The 22,425-nt window shown below is 32.2% G+C and overlaps 1 protein-coding gene and 1 long non-coding RNA gene across 3 annotated transcripts; both read left to right on the forward strand.

Moving 5' to 3' along the window:
• Positions 1 to 474: 474 nt before the first annotated feature.
• LOC114409933 (cycloeucalenol cycloisomerase-like) lies at positions 475 to 5,726 on the forward strand. The gene is made up of 8 exons (XM_028373611.1): positions 475 to 675; positions 770 to 900; positions 1,186 to 1,269; positions 1,521 to 1,562; positions 2,837 to 2,947; positions 3,025 to 3,216; positions 4,874 to 4,971; positions 5,116 to 5,726. The coding sequence occupies exons 1-8, from the start codon at positions 669 to 671 to the stop codon at positions 5,306 to 5,308; spliced, it is 858 nt and encodes a 285-aa protein (XP_028229412.1). The 5' UTR covers positions 475 to 668; the 3' UTR covers positions 5,309 to 5,726.
• A 7,956-nt stretch (positions 5,727 to 13,682) lies between these two features.
• On the forward strand, positions 13,683 to 16,604 carry LOC114409934. Of its 2 annotated transcripts, XR_003666249.1 has the most exons (3): positions 13,683 to 13,953; positions 14,609 to 14,704; positions 16,214 to 16,604. It is a non-coding gene; the product is annotated as an uncharacterized LOC114409934 (long non-coding RNA). The 2 variants fall into 2 exon arrangements; XR_003666248.1 differs by lacking the exon at positions 16,214 to 16,604 and having other exon boundaries at positions 13,684 to 13,953; positions 14,609 to 16,068.
• Positions 16,605 to 22,425: the final 5,821 nt, after the last annotated feature.

Raw genomic sequence — 22,425 nt, forward strand, 5'->3', positions numbered from 1 at the left:
AGATTGGTTCTTAAAATTTTACTTATGGGATATCTTACGGGGTATTTGGTTCAGTTATTTTATGTTTACATTTTAAGTGAAAGTAGAAAACGGTGATAAAATATATGTTTGGTTGGATTTCTGAAAATATTTTCAGTAAAAATAAAAACAAGAAACAATCAGAAAATGAAAATAATAAATTCTCGTTTTCAGTTGAGAACAGAAATCTCAGGTAAAATGAAATTACGGTGACAATGAATGTAATTTTAAACAAATCTAAAAATACAAAAAGACAAGAAATCAATATATAATAAATTTGTAGTATTTTTATTTCATGAAAACAGAAAACAAGAAGTCAAATTAAACATATTTTCAAAATTTTAATCTTTTAAAAACAAAAATAATTTTCAAAAAATAAAAACAGAAAATAAAAATGTAAACCAATCATACTCTATTCTGCCACCTAAAACTCAATGATCCGGTAATTAAAAAAATTTCTGCAGCTGGCACCCTCACTCAGTGAGTACCCACTGTCCCATCCCACCCAAGCTTGATATCTAACCAATTACCATCATCAGAGCCATCCACTGAATGGTGACCTGCGTAAAAGTGTGAGTTGATTGAGAGGCAATCATTTATTCAACTTCGCATTTCTCTCGCATCCACTGAACCAAGATTCCTATTCCAAAATGACCGGTAACTTTTCCATTTCCATTTCTCTCAAATCTCAGATTCATTCATAATAATCATAACAACCCTTTCTCTAATCTTTGGTGATTGATTGCTGCAGCTCCTACTTCTTCCAGCCTGTGGCTGGCTCCAAACCCCAGCAAAAGATGGGGCGAACTCTTCTTCCTTCTCTACACCCCCTTCTGGCTCACCCTTTGTCTCGGCATTGTTATTCCCTTCAATCTTTACGAGGTTTTACTCTATCCACCTTTTACATTTTTTTTTGTTAAGCATTCTAATTATGATCTCCAAAGTTTTGATCATATCTGGGCCCACTACGGGAATAAGTCCCGTCTAGATCTTAATCACACTTAAAATTTATTGTTCTTGTTTAAAGATGTGTGTTGTAAATTGAGCTGCATTAATTGGGTTTTCACACTTCTTTCTTCATGTAAATAATAAACTATATGAATAATAAAATTCACTTTTAATGTTTAATTATGAGTTTGAGTAAAACAACGTGATGGTACTTGGCAGAAATTCACAGAGCTGGAGTATTTGCTCATCGGATTGGTCTCGGCTGTTCCTGCTTTCGTCGTTCCATTGCTGCTCGTTGGAAAGGTGTGCTTAACTTGTTCACCTCGATTTGAAATGCTTGTTGGCTTATAGTAATTTGTTTTATGAATTGAAGCCTGGCAACTAGCAATTACTTGCTTCTCCGTTGGGCTTCATTTTGTACTTATTTTAACATGATCTGGTTTGGTGGTGTTGTTTATCATCTTTAGTACTGACTTATTCGGAAAATGGCTGATGAAGTCAGTGTCAACAGAGAGTGGTGTAATTTATTTCATTTATGATTTCAAAATTTGCAGGTTGACAGAAGCATTTCTTGGAAGGATCGTTATTGGGTCAAGGCAAGTGTTTTTATGGGATAAAATTTTCCATTGTTGTATTATCATTCAGTAAGAATTATGTAGTGTGGACCTAAAGTTATTATTTAGTTATATTGGAGTGTTATTTTGTGTATAGTGCTGTATGTTTATCTCTACTTATTTTGAGTAATTAATAGTCTTTATGTTTATAAAAAAAATAGTTTTCTTTGACATGATAGAACCAGTCATTACACAGCTCTTCCTCTCTAGAACTACAACTAGGCATTAAGTCATCAAAGTTGTGACCTGTAGGGTATAACTCAAATACATATTTTTGCATTTTCTTGTATCTGCTTCTTAATCTTAATACGTTGATAAGACTAGTTCGAATCCAAAAATAATATAGTGAAAAAGTAGGTTAGTGCGAAACCTGCTTTTATTCTCCATGCAAGAAAAGGATCATAAGAAAGGGCATGACCATAATAATTGTGTGAATTTATCCATTTGAGGTATTCTTGATAGGAAACCATATGATTCCCTCCAGATAGTAGGTCTGTAGTTTGGTACCATACTCCTTTAAAGGGGATGACTTTGATTGTTGCAATTTCTGGTGTCTTGATTTAGCCTTTTACAATTTCAGTTTCCTTTCATTTTGTATTCAGATCGAGTTATTCGACATCCTAAAGTGGATTTTCTTGAGAGAGAAAAAAAACAAGAGACATGTGATGAATTTTTTGTCTCAATTACATACCGGAGGCTATTATATATAATAGGTATCATAAATACAAAGATTATAGTCATCCTAATTATCATCATTACATAACTATATATGTCCACATAATCACCCTTTTTATACATTATTTCTAACACACTCCCTCAAATTGAAACATAAATCATATCTACTGAACTTGTTACATATATAATTGATTCAAGGACCTCTCAATGAATTATTAAAGACATCTTGCATTAGAAGTGACAATGTCTCCAAATAAGATCTTCTCCCTAATGAAATGAAAATCGATCTCAATGCATTTGGTCCTCTAATGGAACACTAGATTTGATGCGATATGCAAAGCAACGTGATTGTCACAAAATAATATATAATATATATATCCATACAATTATCCTATTTACATTATTTCTAACATATTATAATACCTATGTATTTTTTTTTTTATTCTTGTGTTATCTGAAAAAAACAACTGGTACATACTGCTCTGCAATCCTTATTATGTATCAATTTAATTATAAACCATATTTGTGTTTAATCAGTTAACCTACTCACTACCTGACATGTACATATTTAATACTGACAGGCCAGTCTCTGGATAATAATCTTCAGTTATGTTGGGAATTATTTCTGGACACATTACTTTTTTACAGTTCTTGGTGCATCTTATACCTTTCCATCATGGAAAATGAACAATGTAAGTCAAAGACCTATGAATTATCTCTTAGTGAGACCACATACTCTTTATTAAATTGCTCTATTTGATGGTGGCAGGTACCACACACAACATTCCTGCTCACTCATGTTTGCTTCCTGTTTTACCATGTTTCATCGAACATGACACTGCGTCGATTGCGGCATTTTATTGCTGATTTGCCAGAAAAACTTAAATGGGCTACTGAAGCTGCATGGATTCTTGCTCTTGCTTATTTTATCGCATACCTGGAGACACTGGCTATTTCCAATGTATGTTGTAATAAACATTCTGTTTTTTGTTTATTCATATGTTTTTAATATGACTTAATTATTAATTTGGTGCCCAAAGGTTTGGTCCCCAAATTCTTAAAAAATGCATCAAATTTAGTCCTTCCCATCCAATTTGAATTATGGATTTCAGCGGTTTTCTTTTACTGATAGTGGCGGTTTTTAGCCGCCCCTATATTTATTATTTTTTAAAAAGCTTCAGATCTGGTTCCCTAAGCACCTTCGCAGCCACCATCTCCATCCTTCTTCAGATCTGTTTCACCATCACTGCACCGTCACCTCCTTCCTCCCCAGACATCACCACAACCGCCAACACCACCATACCCACCCAGATGAGCCCGCCACTGACCATCAAGCCTCAAACGCGCACCGCTGCCACGTCCACCAGTCAGAGTCGCACGCCACCAAGTTTGAATCAACCTTATAGGAGAACACACCATAACCCGTGCCTATTAAATGTTGAGCATCGTTACTGCCTCGTGATCCCAACACCCAGATCTGTTCTTGTTGTTGGGTTTGGGTTTCTGGAAGTTATGGAGGGCGCCGGCGGAGGTAGCGGGGGAGACGTTTATATATATATATATATATATATATATATATATATATATATATATATATATATATTTAATTTAGATGTTTCTTATTCTTTCTTCAAGTTTTTCCAATGTTTTATTCATTATGACAATCATCCCAAAGCCTAAATTTCTTAGTTGCATTTAAACACGTGTATATGCAATTTTTTGGAATCTACACGAGTCAGTTTGCGAATTTGGCTTCTGTATTGAGGATCTCACTCCGTATTTAACTTATGCTTTGGTTTTTTTTTTTTTTTTTTCCAATTAGTTGTTTTATTTCTTTACTCGTCTCTTCTTTCTTGTTCTTGTTCTTTACTTCTTTTTACTTTTTTGGTAACATGTTTGTTGCCTAAATTTCTCTTGCTTTTTTTGTGCTATGGAACCTCCATCTCTTAGACTTATCTCCCTAGACATTTCTCTTTCTTTTAATTTAAAATTTCCATATCTTTTTCCTATCTTCAAGATGATACATGTTTTCTTATATCAAAATGATATCTTGTCTTTTGATAACTCAATATCCAGTATTAGTGAGGATGACACACGCAGAAGTACCAATATGCTTAAGGTTGAAGGTTATATTTTGAACCTGTAAGATTTATAATTCTAGATGCACTTGTAAATGGCTTTTTTTTTTTTTTTATCGACAAATGTTAATTGTTAATGTTTTATTAGTGGGAGGGATTCAAATCCATGACTTTTCCCTTCCTCCTTCTCTCTTCAACCACCAAGTCAATCTTATAACTCCTACTTATAAATGGCTTTAGCTATAAGTTCTTTCTTTTTTTAGACTTTCCCCCCTCAGATGCTATATAATACTGTGCCTACATCTTTGTGAAATTTTATACTGTTACCGCATCAGCCAAGCCAAATGACTAGTTTCCTAGTTTTCTATACTTTTCTTCTTAGTCCCATATATGACAATAGTCACAAACAATGCAAATACATATATATCTTTCAGGGTATATAACCCTGAGATGTCATTTGAAACCATCTCACCCTGCACTTGACCTTCAATATGAAATGCATATTTCTGAGGATAATGCTGTGCATATGGATCTATGCAGTTCCCTTATTATCAATTCGTGGATCGCGACTCTATGTATAAAGTTGGATCTTTGTTTTATGCCATCTACTTTATTGTGAGCTTCCCAATGTTTTTAAGGTAAGTTATTAACTAGCATGTGTTTGAGTTACCTCATTCTGTGTTTGAATTGCTTTGAATTTGTACAGCTTCTTGTTTCTTTGGAAAGGGGAATATGTCTATGTTGTACTAATTTTATTGATGGGGAATCTTGTAAATATGCAGGATAGATGAGAAACCTGGCGATAAATGGGACTTGCCTAGAGTGGCTGTTGATGCTTTGGGAGCTGCAATGCTGGTCACAATAATACTTGATTTGTGGCGCATCTTTCTGGGACCTATTGTTCCGATAGCAGACACAAAACAGTGTCCTCAAGTAGGATTACCCTGGTTTACAGGACATGCCAATCTCACATGAGAGGTATGTGACGAATTGTGGTTTTCATTACACACCAATGCAATCTAAACATGCAGATTGTTATGTGGAGAATCTGCAGAAGAACCCAAACTTGGACAATCTTTGTACTAGTGCTGACACTACCAAATTCCTGATAAGATCAATAGTGTTTGTAGTGCTTTCATGTTGCCTTAGGCTGTAGACAAGGCAGGTGACTTGATAGTGTTTATTGAGATTAATGACAACCGAGTTCCTTTGTCCCTATCCTTTTTTTTAGTAGTAGTAGTAGTGTCATGTACTCAAGTTTGTTATTTTTATTTTATTTTAAAGTTGGTTGGAATATATAAGATTGGGTGTTGCTATGTTCGGTATAAATGTGATCTTGCAGGATATACTGTATTCATTGCGGGTATGGAGATTCATGTCATTGAAAAAGATAGCTTTGTGGTGGTGGACTTCGTGATTTGTTAAACTCAACATATGCATGTTGGAATTGGTCTATAAGGCATGTATGCTCGGGGAAGATACTCAATTAAATGTTCGAGGGTTATGTGTATATTGTTAGATAGGAACTTGGTTTAGCATTTGTGCAGAGATAGAAATTGTGAGGTTTCTGAACATTGGTTACATTTGGTAAAAAAAAAAAAAACTTTAACACAATAAGAACATTTTAATAGTTGTAATATACATTTTCAGAAAAAAAAATTCAATCAGCCACATGTTTTAGTTATTCTTGTCAATATAAAAAATATTTTGAATCAATTTTAATAATTAACTAAACACATTTTTAGTAATATCCGAGAATAACATTTTCATATGCATGATATTCTTAGGAAAAAATATTTTTAATTAAGAAAATTATTAGTGAAATAAACGTTTTCAATATATTAAATGATTTTTAATAATATATAATTGATGATCGATTATATATTATCTTATCTTATTTTAGGATTTAAATAGATATATAATTATCTTAAGATTTACTTGAATTTAAACTGCGGATATTTTATCTTAAGATATGTACATATATCTCATGTACAATTACAATCTTAATTGATTTTTTATAGGTATCTTATTATCTTAAGATCTCTCTATATACCTCATATCCACCACCATCTACTCGCATTTCCCCGACTATTAGTATTCGCAATCCCAATCAAATAATATTAAAATTGTCTAATGAAATAGAAGATTTAGATATACGATACAAAAAAACATTAATTAGAGCATCATGTTCGTTACTCTCTTTAGAAAGTATACACACAATGGAAAATGTGCTCATTGGTATAGAAATATCTAATCTAAGATTAATAAAAGATAGATTGATTGCATTTATTATTTTAAATAAAAAATTAAAATCTGATTGATTGCATTTAACTCGACAAAATTGAAAAAAAATCTCAAAATTACTAAACAATTTTTTAACATAAAAGGAAAGAATTTCAAAAATATAAATATTAAGTTTTGAACTTTTGATAGAGTATGAACTGTTAATTCAAACTCGAAAAATCAAATATTATGATTATACGACATCATATATCATATCATGATTATTATCTTATATATTACTATTTATTTGAGCATTTCATCTATTATTTATTATTATAGTGAAAAATCAATATTTAAGATTTAATGAAAAATTAAATAAATTTAAAATAAAAGAATGGAATTATTAAATCAATGATTAAATTTGCATTTATTATTTATTAATTAGAATTTATTTAATTGTATCTAATTTAAAAATGAATTTATGCATATTGTTATAATACTAGATTGGATGACCCGTGACGTGCAGGTAAACATTGTTTATGCATATTGTTATAAAATATTTTATATAAATAAATATTTTATAAATTTTAGATTAAAAACTATTTATAATAAAAATATTTTCTATTTGTTATCATAAATTCTAAACTATGAAATTTTTAGTTACTAATGATCCATTATAGATATATAGTTGATTATCTAACAGACATTGATTTTTAAAATATAATACATGAAAAATAAAAAATTAATTACGTGTTAGATAAGAAAGTAATTTAAATAATTATTTTGAAATGTTTCAGTCAATCTAAAGTGAGAGTTCTTAATTACAAAATGAAATAGATTTTTTCTTTCTACAACAAAAAGAAATTAGAAAATGACATTTTTAACTATATATTTTCAAATAAAAACATAAATTTAAGTCATTGATGTGTGAATTTCACGACATATATGTTAATTTGTGAATAATGCTATAAAATGTTTTAAAATTTTAACCTATAAAAAAATAAATTATAAATTATAAACTTAAAATAACCAGAACTTTGTGTTAGATATTATAGTGTATTATAAAGTATAACAATTTTTAAATTTTTAATTACTGATTTAAAATATAAGCTAAATTATTAATTCTTATATCATAGCTTATTATACAGTAAATTTAAATCTTCAACCAATTGTTTATATTTAAAATCAATAATTAATAATTTAAAAATGGTTATAATTTATTATTGTTATTATGTTAAATTTTATGATAAACATTAGTTTATGATTTACACAGGGATGAATGTTAACATGAATGGGAATAGGTCAAGACCAGCTACAACCATACAACAGTATAAGATCAGAATATAACTACCGTACAAAGATCACAATATAATAACTAGTAACAGTACAAAATCACCACCACCGTACAAAATCATAATATAACAATCGTACAAAATCACCACCGTATAAAAAGACTGACTTTGCACCCACTAACTCCACGTATCAATTTGTGGACGGTTCCTCAAACACATGACACCATATCCCTAAATAATGGGTCAGCAGTTAGCCATATTATCAAAACAGAAAAATAAATTTAAATAAAAACAGAAACTAATTAAGTCTTATTGCTAACATTCCCTCCCTTAAACTAGATGCAGTAGCATTTAGTAGTTTATCTCTGAAGCTTCCAGCATGCCTAACATCATTTGTAGCTTTGAGAATTGCTCTAAGTTGAGTGACTTAGTCATTATATCAACAACCTGAGTCTATGATTGATCGTTCCTTCTTTCACTAAGTCTCTTAAAAAATGAAATTTAATGTCTATATGTTTACTCCTCCCATGAAACACTGGATTCTTTGATAATTTTATCGTGGAATTGTCGTCACATAGAATCAGTGTGTTCTTCTGTTCTTCAAGGCTCAACTTCTCTAACACCCTTTGAATCCAAATACATTGACACGCACAATAGGCAACGGCTATATACTCAGCTTCTGTGGTGGATAATGTGACTACTGGTTGTTTCTTTGAGGACCATGAGACTGCTCCAGAGCCAAATAAAAATACAAATCTAGAAGTACTTCTTCTATCATCTATATCCCCTGCAAAATCACTGTCATAATATGCTACTATCTTTGCGTTTTCCCCTTTCTTGTAGTAGATGCCTAGTTCAGTTGTTCCTTTCAAGTACCTTAGTATTCTTTTGGCTGCAAACCAGTGAGATTTAGTGGGACTGGACATAAACCTACTGATCAAGCTTACTCCATACATTAAATCTGGCCGAGTTGCAGTCAAATACATAAGACTACCAATTGCTTTTTTGAACAGAGTTGCATCAACTTTGGTTCCTGCATCATTTTTTTACAATCTTGTGCCTGGAACAATTGGATTCTTGACTGCATTACAGGTTTCCATGCCAAATCGTGACAACACTTCTTGAGCATATTTCCTCTGACATATAAAGATTCCACTTGAATTATGCATAACTTCAATACCAAGAAAGTACCTTATTTTGCCTAAATCTGACATATCAAATTTTGTCATCATGGATCTTCTAAACTCATCACACATACTTCCATCATTTCCAATATATATTAAGTCATCTACATAGAGACTTACAATTAAAATTTTACCTCCCTCCTTTGATTTTGTAAACAGTGTATGTTCACAAAGGCCATAAAGTGCCTTTTTTAACTTGTACACTTTCTCTTCTTCACCCTTTTTCACAAAACCATTTGGTTGCTACACATAGATCTCCTCTTTAAGTTCACCTTGAAGAAAGACACTCTTCACATCTAGCTGAAATACATTCCAACTATATTGTGCTGCTATAGCAAGTATTAAGCAAATTGTGTCAAGCCTGGCCATCGGGGCAAATACCTCTGTGTAATCCACTCCATATTGTTGCACATACCCTTTAGCTACTAACCTGGCTTTGAACTTGTGTATTTCTCCAGTCTCTTTAAATTTGGTTTTAAAGATCCATTTGACTCCTATTGGCTTTACTCCTCTTGGTAAATCAGTCAGCTTCTAAGTCATGTTTTTCTCTATTGATTCCATCTTTTTCATCATTGCATTTCTCCACTTCTCACTCTTAATAGCTTCCTCAAATGAGATTGGGTCATCCTTGGTGACCATCATTACATTTAGGCCATTATCAGCTGATAGTCCTTCTCCTCTTTCATAATCTTTCATCCAAATTGGTTCTCTCTTATTCCTTATAACCCTCCCTTCAACCGGAGTCTCATGATTAATAATATGAGAGTCATTAGGATAAGTATCAGTACCTGTAGAATCATTCTCAACATCTTCATTTTAATCCTCGATTTCTTGAGCACCAATAATTTCCACAACTTTTTCTTCAGACTACTCTTCGGAACCACTCACATACTCTTCATTATCTCCCCACTCTAGAGTATCCTATTAATGTTCTTTTGTATTCTGCTTCCAATTCCAACCCTTTTGTTCCTCAAAAACCACATCTTTGCTGATTAAAACCCTTCTGTTAACAGGATCAAATAATCGATATGCCTTTGATTCATCACTACTCTAAGGAGAACACATTTCTTGCTTTTATCATCCAGTTTTACTCGCTGTTGATCTGGTATATGGACATGAGCCAAACATTCAAATACTCGAAAGTAATCAACAGTGGGCTTCATTCCACTCCATGCTTCTTCGGGATTTTTGTTTTGTACAGCTGTTATAGGACTTCTATTGAGAATATGAACACACCACCTCACAACTTTGGCCCAAAATATTTTAGGAACTTGTTTTCCAACCAGCATAGATCGCACCATATTCATAACCATTCTGTTCTTCTTCTCAGCAACTCCATTCTCTTAGGTGTGTAGGCTGCAGTCAACTGCCTACGTATGCCATGGTTTTTACAAAATTCACCAAATTCCTTTGAAGTGAATTCTCCTCCTCTATCTGTCCTCAAACATCCAATGCTTACACTAGCTTCTTTTTCAACCAGCACCTTGAACCTTTTAAAGAGTGAAAAGGTTTATGCTTTTTCATTCAAGAAATAAAGCCAGATTTTACAGGAGAAATCATCTATGAAACTCATAATATACCTCTTGTTGCTGCTTGATATTGGATTGATAGGTCTACATATGTCTGCATGCACAAGTTGAAGTTTGTTTGATGCTCTCCATAGGCTTTCGGTGCTGCTTCCCAGCCAAATAGTGTGTGCAGATTTGTCTTGGAACTGTGACAGTGGGCAATCCATTCACCATTTGTTTGGAGGAAAGTGTCTTCAAACCACTGTAGCTTAAGTGACCAAATCGGTTGTGCCAAAGTTGTGACCCTTCCTCTAGTTCCATCTGAAAACATGTTGAATTCAAGGGTGGCTTGGTAGCTGTTAGTACAAACATCTTATTTCCCTTCATTTCTATTTCCAGAATCTGTCCTCTTTCAGGATGAGAGACTTTACACTTCCCATTCTGAATTAGTATAGACAAGCCTTTCTCTTGGAGTTGTCCTATGCTTAGTAAATTGTTCTTCAGTTCTAGAATGTAGTACACATGTGAGATTACACGTGTGACTCCATTAACATTCAACCGAACACTTCCTTTCCCTGTTACAACCATATGAGTGTCATTGCCAAGTTTTACTGCATGTCTAAAGTTTTCATCTAATTCCGAGAACCAGTCTTTGTTACCACTCATGCGGTTGCTGCATTCGGAGTCGAGAAACCATTCCTCTGTCATTCCTTGCTTAAAATCAAGATAAGCCATTAGCAAGAGTTCATCCTCCTGATCTACCTTGTCTTCCACCTCAGCATAATTTATTTTTTTTTCCCAGGTAGGACATTCATATTGAAAATGTCCAAGTTTGTGACACTTGAAGCATTCAATTTCAGCTTTGTTGATTGACCGTCTCCCTCTTCCTCTACGACGGAAAAACCTCTTCCTCTTGGTTTTCCTCATCCTCGTCCTCTTCCTCCCCTATCTTCATGCGTAATCTACGGTGCCTGTCACTCCTCTTCATAACACACCATCCTTTACTTATGAACTAAAAGACTACTCTGCAGTTCATCGATTGTCATAGTATCCAAATTATTGGATTCTTCAATCGAGCACACAACATAGTTAAATTTCAGAATCATGGATCGCAAGATTTTTGCAGCAATAATGTTCTCTCGCATGCTTTCTCCACACGCCTTCATACTTTTAGCAATTTCCAAGGTGCAGGCAAAGTATGAATTCACTGTTTCATCTTCCTTCATTTGCATCATTTCAAATTCTCAACGCAAAGCTTGCAATTGTGCCCTTTTCACCCTTGTAGACCCTTGAAATTTTTGTTTCATAGAGTCCCAAATGTCTTTGGACGTATCATCATTAAGGATAGTATCTAAAATTTCACGATCGATGGCTTGATAAAGATAATTCTTTATCTTCATGTCTTTTAGTTGTTGTTCTTCCATGGCCTTGAGTTCAGCTTCTGATGTTTTATTTGTAACAACTAAGATCCCATGCTCTACCAAATGCCAATACTCCTTAGAGCGAAGAAAATTCTCCATGAGTTTCGCCCAATGATCATAATGCCCATCAAATCTAGGGATTGCAGGTTGCACATATTTGCTGCTGTTTGATTCTGCCATGTTTCTTCTTCTTTTCTATAGAGGAGGCTGCTGGTTTCTTTTGTGCGCTCACACATTCACTCACAACTGTTTCTCTCACTCGATTGTTTCTCTCACACTCAGATAAAATTCTGGATCAGGCCTTTATGAAGGAGCTCTGATACCAATTGTGAACACAAAAGTATGGTTTTCTCTGTTTTTGTGAAATCTCGTGTTATTCATTCAAATGCAAACTTTAGGTTTTACTGCCTTACAATAAAAAACAAAAGAACTGACTCTGCACCCACTAACTCCACGTATGAATTTGTGGGCGGTTTCCTAAACACATGACACCATATCCCTAAACAACAGGCCAGCAGTTACCCATATTATCAAAACAGAAAAATACATTTAAATAAAAATAGAAACTAATTAAGTCTTATTGCTAACAAATTGATTGAATTTAATTTGTAATTATATATGTTTGAATTTAAAATAAAATAATCTTATTCAATAACTTTTGGAAGGAATAAATATCCAATTATCATGGAACATCATTCCATGAAACAATATTTTCATATATATATATATATATAATAGATTATTTTTTAAATAAAAAAATTAAATGTGTCACATAAAAATTAGTTAGTGTTAGAACCAGAGGAGAGAAGAATTTTCTCTGATGTGCAAAAAGTAAGTGCAAGACTATGCAACACTTGTAGTGTATTATTGAGAAGTTATTTATAGACAATAGTAATTATGCCTATTTACAAGGTTAATCAGTAAAATGCTAAAATGCAATTTAATTTAATAGTATTTTTGTTGGAAGATCATATACTGATGGGACTGTAATTGGAATTCGAAAGACAACATAAATATTAAATTAGTTCGTGAAATTATGCTTTATAATCATCATGTAAAAAAAATATTTCTAAATAATTATTATTTTAGTTTTTTCACGTAACATTAATTTTCTTTCACTTGTATCTCTTATATTATTAATAGTAGATAATAAGATCTATAAATGAATTAATGATGATATAAAGTTAATTTTATAAAATTACTATTCTCTCTAGACTCATATATAAGTTTTCTTAAGTAGTATATAAAACAATACAAATAAGAGGCAGTATTATCTTTCATATGTTTATTATTCATTTTCATTTGTATAAAACAACATAAAATGATAATTGTGTTGGAATCGAGAGAATATATGTTTTATAGTGAGGATATTGTTTTGACCAAGCAGACCTCTTACTATAAAAGAAAGAAGGGTGGACACACAAACAACATTACAAAAAAATCAGAATATAAATATAATAACTAATAATAGTACAAAATCACCACCCTACAAGATCATAATACAACAACCATACAAAATCACCACCATACAAAATCAAAATATAACAACAGTACAACAAAATCAAAATATGCACACTACTACAAATTATTCCTTATACGTCGTTAAATCTACATCGGTTATAAAAAACCGATGTAGTAAGCCACGCGGTGGTATTTTTGAAATTTTATTCAACTTTGTAAAGGAGATTACGAGGGTTTTTTAAAACCGCCTTTGATGTTAACGTTACAAAGGCGGTTTTATAAAAATCGTCTTCGTATGTTTACAGCTTACTACGGTTTTCTTTTAACCACCGTCGTTGAAATTTTGGTATTTAAATCGCAATTTTATCCTTTCTTTTTGCACGCGCGCTGCAGACTCGATCATCTTCCTGCTTGAGTCATACCTCCTTCACTCCTTCACTCCGCCACAAGCTTCACTCCACCGTAACCTTGCCTGTGTAAGTCTCCATAGCCAGGCACAACTTTGTTGTTCTTCACGCTGACAGTCGTGCGGTAAGTACATTGTTTTGATGCACAAGTTTGTTGTTGTTGTTTTTGTCCTCGATAAGCCTCCAGTTTGATTGATGCATGCTTGGTGTTTATGATAATATGAATTTGTTTCCATTGTGAGTTGTGTTTATTTAAACCCTAATTTTATTTAGGTGTAACTTGAAATCCCTTTTAGGGCTTTTTTCATGGTTTCCAACCTTAATGCAGAAAATTCTCCAATAGATAAATTATAAATAGTTAGTTCAAAATTGCGAGCTAAAATATTAGGCCTCAGAATTGTTAAATATTTTGTGGAGAACTTGAAAGAAGAGTATCTGGTGTTCATAGCTGAAACAATCCCCTTCCTCGGTGAACTGGTTGAGGATGTGGAGCTTTCAATTAAATCTCTTGCTCAGGTCTGCAGGATATGGAATCTGTGAGTGGGGAAAGCCTTCGCCAATACCTATGACACATAGATTAGGAGAGCGGTATTCATGGTTTTGTGACATGAGCAAAGAGCTAGAGATGCGTAATCAAACAAAAAATATAGTTGATAGGCCAATGTAAACTATGGTTAATCAAGCAAGGAGGTTGTTGGTATATTATAGATTTGTATGCATTGAAGTTTGTAGGTTATGTATGCATACTCTATGTTAGCTTAATTTGTTCTCAATGGCAGGGGCATAATATATCAGGAAAGGATCACCGTGTTCATTGTTCCATAAATATCAACACAGAGACTGGACGTTTGTCAGCAAGAAGGCCAAATCTGCAGGTTCTTCAAACTTGCAAGACTTCTTTAGCTGTTGGTTTACTTGAAATTTTTTAAAAGCCATATTTTTCATTCCTTTGTCTGTATATATTTATTTATTATTTATTGATGATGGTTTGATTTCATCTTTTTATGTTTGTAAGATATAAAGCCATTTATGTGCCTTCACTTAATACCTTATGCTTTTAGGAGAATTGGTTCTTGATATGATATCAAAGCCTCTATGACCAAGTAGTCAGGAGTTTCATCATTGTTGCTCCCATTCTTCTTAAAACAATGTTTAGTTTTTAGCACAAAGTATATGGTTGACCTGTGCATCGTCCATGCTTCAAGCTCAAAGGACTTACTATGACAAGCCAAGTTAAATATAAAATGATTCATGTGCCCGGCCACATATAGTTTAAGTTTTTAGAAGAGTTGGTTCTTGCCAATATTAAATTTTTAATTTACTAAAAAGATTTTATAACATTAGTTGTTGAAATGAAATATTAGAGAGAAGAGTCGAATTACTTCTTTTCTTTTCAATCTGTTAAGTAGAGTTAGTTACTTTAGTTAACTCAACTAACATTGACTTAGTTGACAGTTGTTCTGACAGCTGTACATAGCTGTCCTAACTCTAATATAAATACTAGAGGTATAACTTCTTTTCAGTTGTGTTGTTAATAGAACAACTCATTTATTGATAAAAGATTAAATCTGGACAACTAGTAGTGATATGCAAAAAAATGTTATTTAAGCTTCTTGTTTGTGATAATAACATGTGCCAATATTGTCTTTTGATGCAAGTTTAGTTCATGAGCTGTTTCTCACTGTAGTAAAAAATCTTTTATCCTCCCTAAGACTGTACATTATCTTATTTTCTGTCCTTTGTTATGAATTAATTATTTTAAAAGCTTCACCTGGTAGGTGAAAAACGGTCTTGTACACGTGCCTCCTCACACAATAGTCATTATACCCAAACTCAATATATGTTAGAAGGATGGGAATGGCTTTAGCTTTCTACACTAACAATATTATTGAAAAAGAAAAGGCAACTCATTTGTTATCTTTACATTGAACTTTGAATTAGAAGCATTCACCACTTTCTTGACTGAAGTCTAATTGGTCTTGATACAGTCTCTCTTAATTTTTTACAACTATTTGAGCTCTATGTTAGTCTATGAGTTTAACTTAACTACTACTTTTAATGATCTAATTTTATTGGCGGAAAACAGGACTCCATGTTGGTTACAAGGGTTGTCAATTAAAAGTGATTAAAGATTTTGATTCAAGTTGGTGATATGGTAAAGGTCTCGTTGTGGTGTGGTCTATGTTTGACATTATTTGTTTGTGTAAACATTCATGAAAATAAATTAATCTTATAATCTTGATGGTCCATATGCATGACATAATCTTATTGGACACATATAACATGCATGCTAGGAAATTTGCTTGTGATCATTGTAAGCTGTTTTATTTGGAATGGTTACGAGAAGACAAATAATTTAAGACATTGAAGTTCCTCTTCTATAGGTGATCATGTGTTCTTCCCGCTCTCTTAAAACAAGTGTCCTGATCTTGAAATCATACGCCATCTTGAAAGATCATACGCCATCTTGAAAGATCATACGTGATCTTGAAATCAAGAATAAATTTTCCTTCCTCCTTGAGCTCTTCAAAACCAAAGTCACATGAACTCCTCTAAATTGCCTTGTGTCACTACCAATGCTACACCCCTAAGATCCTTCCCTACAAGATTTTTTAATTCATTGTCAAGGTGTGAAGGGAGGGAGACTAGGTTTATGTTATCTAATTATATATTATTTTAATTATTTGTGTTAAATTTTATGAAGGTATTTCTCAGGGCATAAATACATCTGTTGCAACTTCAATTCAGCCTACAATTATAACAGTTTTTTTAATATATTATTTTATAGTAATAAAAATAATGTTAAGATAATTAATGTTAAAAAGATTATTTTAATAAAATTTATATTATTTTATTTTGTATCATCATGATCCATACAACCATGAAGAAGATGAAAAAGTATTATGTATTGTTTTCCTTGTTTTTATCTTGGTGCATATCAAACATACTTTAAAAGTTTTATTAATATATACCTTAAATATATAAAATTATGTTGGACTATCATTCATAAATTACTATTAATATAATTACTAAATTATTATTATAAAACTTAACAAACTTATTATCTATAACGAGACTATGATTTGATAATGATGTACTTTTTTTTACATATCACATATTTACTCATTTCATATAAAGTAAGAACTTATACCGAATGATGTTATAAAACATTTTATTCTCAATACATTTTTTTTTTCTAAAACGTTTTACTTTTATATATATATATATATATATATATATATATATTCTAATTAAATTCACAAAATGTCGCTATCACACAAAAAGTATTGAAGCACAAAAGAAGCATCCATTTATACCGACCAAATGGTCAATGAAAACTAGGGTTATAAGTCAATATGTTGTTATCAGCCTTTAATATGTCTTATCTAAAAAAAATTCAAACACAGGACAATAATATTAAAAAATATCATCTAATCTTGGTAGAAATCGAAGGAAAAATATATTATATTAATGTTAATTATTTAAATTGATACTTAAAAATTTGATTAATTTAATGTTAACTTAATTTCAAATATATTTGCATTATGGTATCTTTTCCTCTAATTGAAATTATTTCTAAAAGTCATGTCTTTATTTTGTTTTAGTTTTATCATGGTTAATTATATTTTAAATTAAAATAGTTCCAAAATAAATTGTTCATTAAATATTTTTCATGAATAAATATCATAAGAAATTAAACTTTATTAAAATAAATAAATATTTTTTGTGATTAAATTTCAATCTAATATTCATAAAGAGATATATTTTCATCAATGATAAAATCTTAGCATAACTTTTTTTTCATTTTCAAGGTCTAAATGCTTTTATGGTAAAAAAAATATTGTTTAAATAATTTTGTATAATTATTTGTTTGTACGTGAGCATTGAAGAATGCAATGCATAAATCTTTTTTCTCTTTCTAGGTGTATATTTAGATAAACAGTATATAACTAATCATTTATAAATTGATTCAAATCAATCTTTATTTAACTATCTAAATAATAATATGTTTATTAGAATACTCAACTTAAAGTTGTTTGTGTTGAGAAGTGAGTAGCCTGACATTGTGATTTTTGTGGGATTGAGATGTTGGAGTGTAAGGAGTTTCTTTCATATTTTATCTACCATGGAAGCATGGTTTATATCTTTGTTTCATGCGTTTTCAATCGTAGGGTGTTGTTGCCTGTGTGTGTGCATGAAGGGTTAGGTAACAATATGTGCATGATCATTTCGTGTTTTTTTTTATTTTTGTTTGACTGTATTTTGTACTTTTGAATACCATAGAGGTATATTTTGTGCTTTTTAAAGTTTTTTTTAATAAATTTGATTGGCTGTTAAAAAACATTGTTAAAAGTTTAAATAAACTAAAGACTAATGGAAGCCTAAACAAATTGAATCTATAAATAACAGCATAGCATATATTGCTCCAATTCAGAATGCATGAGGCTTCATGATCAATTGATGATCAACACATACTAGTTTTCCTTGTATAAATTAGTTTAGATGATGGAGACAATTTAAAATACCAACAATAAGATGCATGGTATAATACTTTACAATGTTAGAACCCATCTAATGAGGTTTGACAAGCTTCTTATATTTATATAAAAAAAAAATAGGCCAAAACATATGTGATAGATCACCTAAGAAAAAGAGCCTATATATTCCTTCTTTTATTTAGTTATATGCTCCAATGCATACCCTTGCATATGCAAAGAGGTTGTTTCCTGATTCAAACCTATGACCAACAAGTCACCAAGGCACAACTTTACCACTGCACCAGGGCTCGCCCTCATTTGCCTCTAGTATATATAAAGACAATTACTTCTTTTGAAATACACATTTTTTATTTTTAAATTACCTTTCAAAATGTAACAATTATCTGTACTTTCTTTAACTGTTTATTTAAAAAAAATATAAATAGAGACATAGAGTGTGTCTTTCAACTAGCGTGGAACTTCATTTTATTGTCCACTTTTTGCATCAAACTTTTTCCTTTTTTGTTTTCCATTCCTCTTAGCTAGCCCCTTCACCTCCTACAACATTCCACCACTTCCGAAAAGCCTCCACCACCGCCATGCCCATCTTTGACATTACCGCTTGCCTTGCCTTCGTCGCGAAGAGCAGCCTCCTCCGCCTCCTATACTCGACGCTTCTTCGTTCGCTCTCAAAACCAACACAACATCATAACTTGGCAAGTGATACATACTATTTATGTTGGGCTAGAATAATTGGACCCATTATTGTAAAACTCCTATAACATATAGAGTAGTACATGTATGTATACAAGATACTCTATAATAGGCAAAGGAATAAGATTAAAAACTCGTTCTCCTTCTCTCTTACTTCTATTTTCTTCTCACATCCAACCCACTATGAATATGTTGTCATGCCCTTTGACTTGACAAATGCTCCATCAATGTTTCAAGGAGCAATGAATTTGATATTTGAGAAACAATTGAGGAGGTATGTGCTTGTTTTCTTTGATGACATTCTTGTGTATAGTGCAAATGAGTCATTGCATTTAAAACACCTAAGGACATTTTTATCAATAATATTACGGGAAAATAGTTACTATGTGAAGAAGAGCAAGTGTTGTTTCTTTATGAGAAGGGTGGAGTATTTGGGACATTTTATACATGTGGAAGGAGTGGAGACAGATCCAGCTAAGGTGCAGATAGTGAAGGAGTGGCCTAAACCCCCAAATGTTAAGCAATAGAGAAGTTATTTGGGGCTAGTTAGGTACTACATAAGGTTTGTGAGGGCATTCAACATAATTGTTGCACCTCTAACTGATCTGTTGAAGAAGGATGCCTTCCAATGGGGAAAGGAAGCTCAAAAAGCCTTTAACCCACTTAAGAAGGCTTTAATCAATGCTCGTGTTTTAATTCTTCTAGACATGCACAAAAAAAATTATAGTAGAAACAGACGCATCTAATGGAGGCATAGTGGTTGTTCTTATGCAACATGAACACCTAATAGCCTTTATTAGTAAGGTATTGTCATCTAACAATCACCTATTATCAGTTTATGACAGAGAACTATTGGTGTTGGTGCATGTAGTCAATAGATGGCATCAATAACTATCGATACAACCCTTTATCATTTTAACAAACCAACAAAGCTTGAAGTACTTGTTGGAACAACGCTTGTCTTCACAAGAACAATACAAATGGGTGACTAAATTGATGGGTCTTCAATATGAGATTAGATATAAGAAGGGTAAGGAAAACTTGGCAGCATATGCACTGCCAAGAGCAACCCATGGGCACCTGCTACAGAGGACAGTTTCCGCAGAGCCGTGAGATGAAATATTGAAGGGGTATGTTGAAGATGTCACATTGATGTAATTAAAGGAGCAGGTGGAGTCACAAGCAATAGTGGATCCTAAGTACATTAGCAATGGAGGAATCCTGTTAAGGAAAAATAAGATCATGATTCCCAAGGTACCTAAGCTTAGAGAGTTAATTTTACAATGGCTCCATTCGTCTCACCAAGGGGGTCATTTGGGCATTAAGGCGACACACCAAAGAATTAAGCAATTGTTCTATTGGAAGGGTCTATTGAGGGATATAGAGCAATATATACAGAATTGTGAAACTTGTTTGTGGTGTAAATGCGAGACGATGGTAGCTCCGAATTTATTGTGGCCCTTACCTATACATGAAGGAGTTTGGTATAGTACAGTTATGGACTTCATTGATGGGCTTCCAAAGTCCAATGGCAAGGATACCATTTGAGTGATAATTGATAGGTTGACTAAATATGCGCATTTTATTTCACTTGCTCATCCATTCTTAACCTCTCAACTAGCTCAAGTTTTTTTTGGATAATTTTTACAAGCTTCATGGAGCACCAACAAGTTTTGGTCCGCTTTTTTACATCAACTGGTTGTGAGCCAAAACCTTTCATCGGCATATCATCCTCAATCTGATGGGCAGAGTGAGGTTCTTAATCGCTGCTTAGAACATTACTTGAGATCAATGGTTTGGATGTCTCCTATAAATTGGTTTAAGTGGCTTCCTTTAGCAGAATGGTGGTATAACACCACAATCCATTCCTTCATTGGTACAACACCCTATGAGGTGTTACATGGCCAACCACCACCCTTACGTATTCCATAATATTGTTCAAATGATGTGCTTGATAGAAGTTTTGCTACTTGAGAACAAATGATGATGCAATTGAAATACAATTTAGAGAAAAGGCCATTAAACGCATGAAAACAGTGGTTGATAAGAGGAGAACGAAAAGTAGGGGATTAGGTTATGCTCATTGCTGCAAGAAGGAAAGGAACAACACATGTTACAATGAAACATTTTGAGGCAACTGCTGATAGGATCACTGGTGGTTTGGAAACGAAGAACAATGTATGTCATTTTAAGTTCTTTATTAGGCTTAAATAACCTTTTAAGTCTGATATATTTTTTATTTTTGTGTTGAGTCCCTCATAAATTTTATATTATTATGAGTCCAAAAATATTAACAATTTTGTTGAGTCTTTGTCATCAGATAAGTGATAACATGACACTATTTCAATGACTTGGGATAGTACCTATTTAACTTAATTGACGGCAAAAAATTAAAACAAAATTTTTAACAATGAAAATATTTATCAAGAACTTAACAAAAATCGAGTATATATCAAAGGTCTCAAACATATTTAGACTATGTTCGACAAAATTAGTAAGAAGCTGAAAATTAAAAAGCTAGTTGATAATTGTTAAAGTACCTAAATAAAGTAAAATGACATAAAATAAAAAAAACATTAAAAGTTACTAAAAAAATTATTTACCAAACAATACTCAAACAACCTTTTAGCCAATAAAAAGATAGAAACGGGAGAAATGCCTTATCAAATATAACCTCAAGCCCTCTTTCTTAGGTAGGCTTGTGAGGTGCGAAGGGTGGAGCTGGATGCTATAAGAGTTCTACATATCATAGCCTTCATTTTGCTTACCTGTTAAGTCATTATCGTGGGAGAGTAATGATGTTTTAGCATACAATAGTAGCGAAAATACTTGATTTCCTTCCCACTATTATTTAGAGGTTGTGAAAAAGCTTTTCTAATTTTCTCCTGAAATACTGAAAACTTATCTAGCCAAAGTGACATTAATGAAGAATGTGAGCAATATGATGTAAGCTAAAGCTTACATCTACTTGCCTTTCATTTTGATGCACGTCTGAAAACATCTGTTAAACCCTTTAGTCTATCGGTATCTAATCTTCAGAAATAGTTGATCTCAGGCTAGTTGTGTTGTTATAAGTCAAGACTAGATTATTTTGCAGCTGATATACTACTATTGTGTTTGGCTCAATATTAGCAAAATTGATTTTAGATTAAATTATTATTTTAGTTTAAACTGATCACTACAAAAAAAAATGTATTTCCAATGATGAAAATTTGTCCGAAACCTCAAAAATTTATTGGTAATTCAAAATTTTAGATGGACTAAAATCCGTCAGAAAAATGATCATAAAAAATTTTAACCGACAAATTTAACAAAAATATCCGTTAGAAATTCATTTTTATAAAGAATTATTTATTTTATTTGTTTTTCATTTTTATTATTTATCATTGATAATTTAACAATTA

Source organism: Glycine soja, chromosome 4 (assembly GCF_004193775.1).
Source record: "Glycine soja cultivar W05 chromosome 4, ASM419377v2, whole genome shotgun sequence".
NCBI lineage: Eukaryota > Viridiplantae > Streptophyta > Magnoliopsida > Fabales > Fabaceae > Glycine > Glycine soja.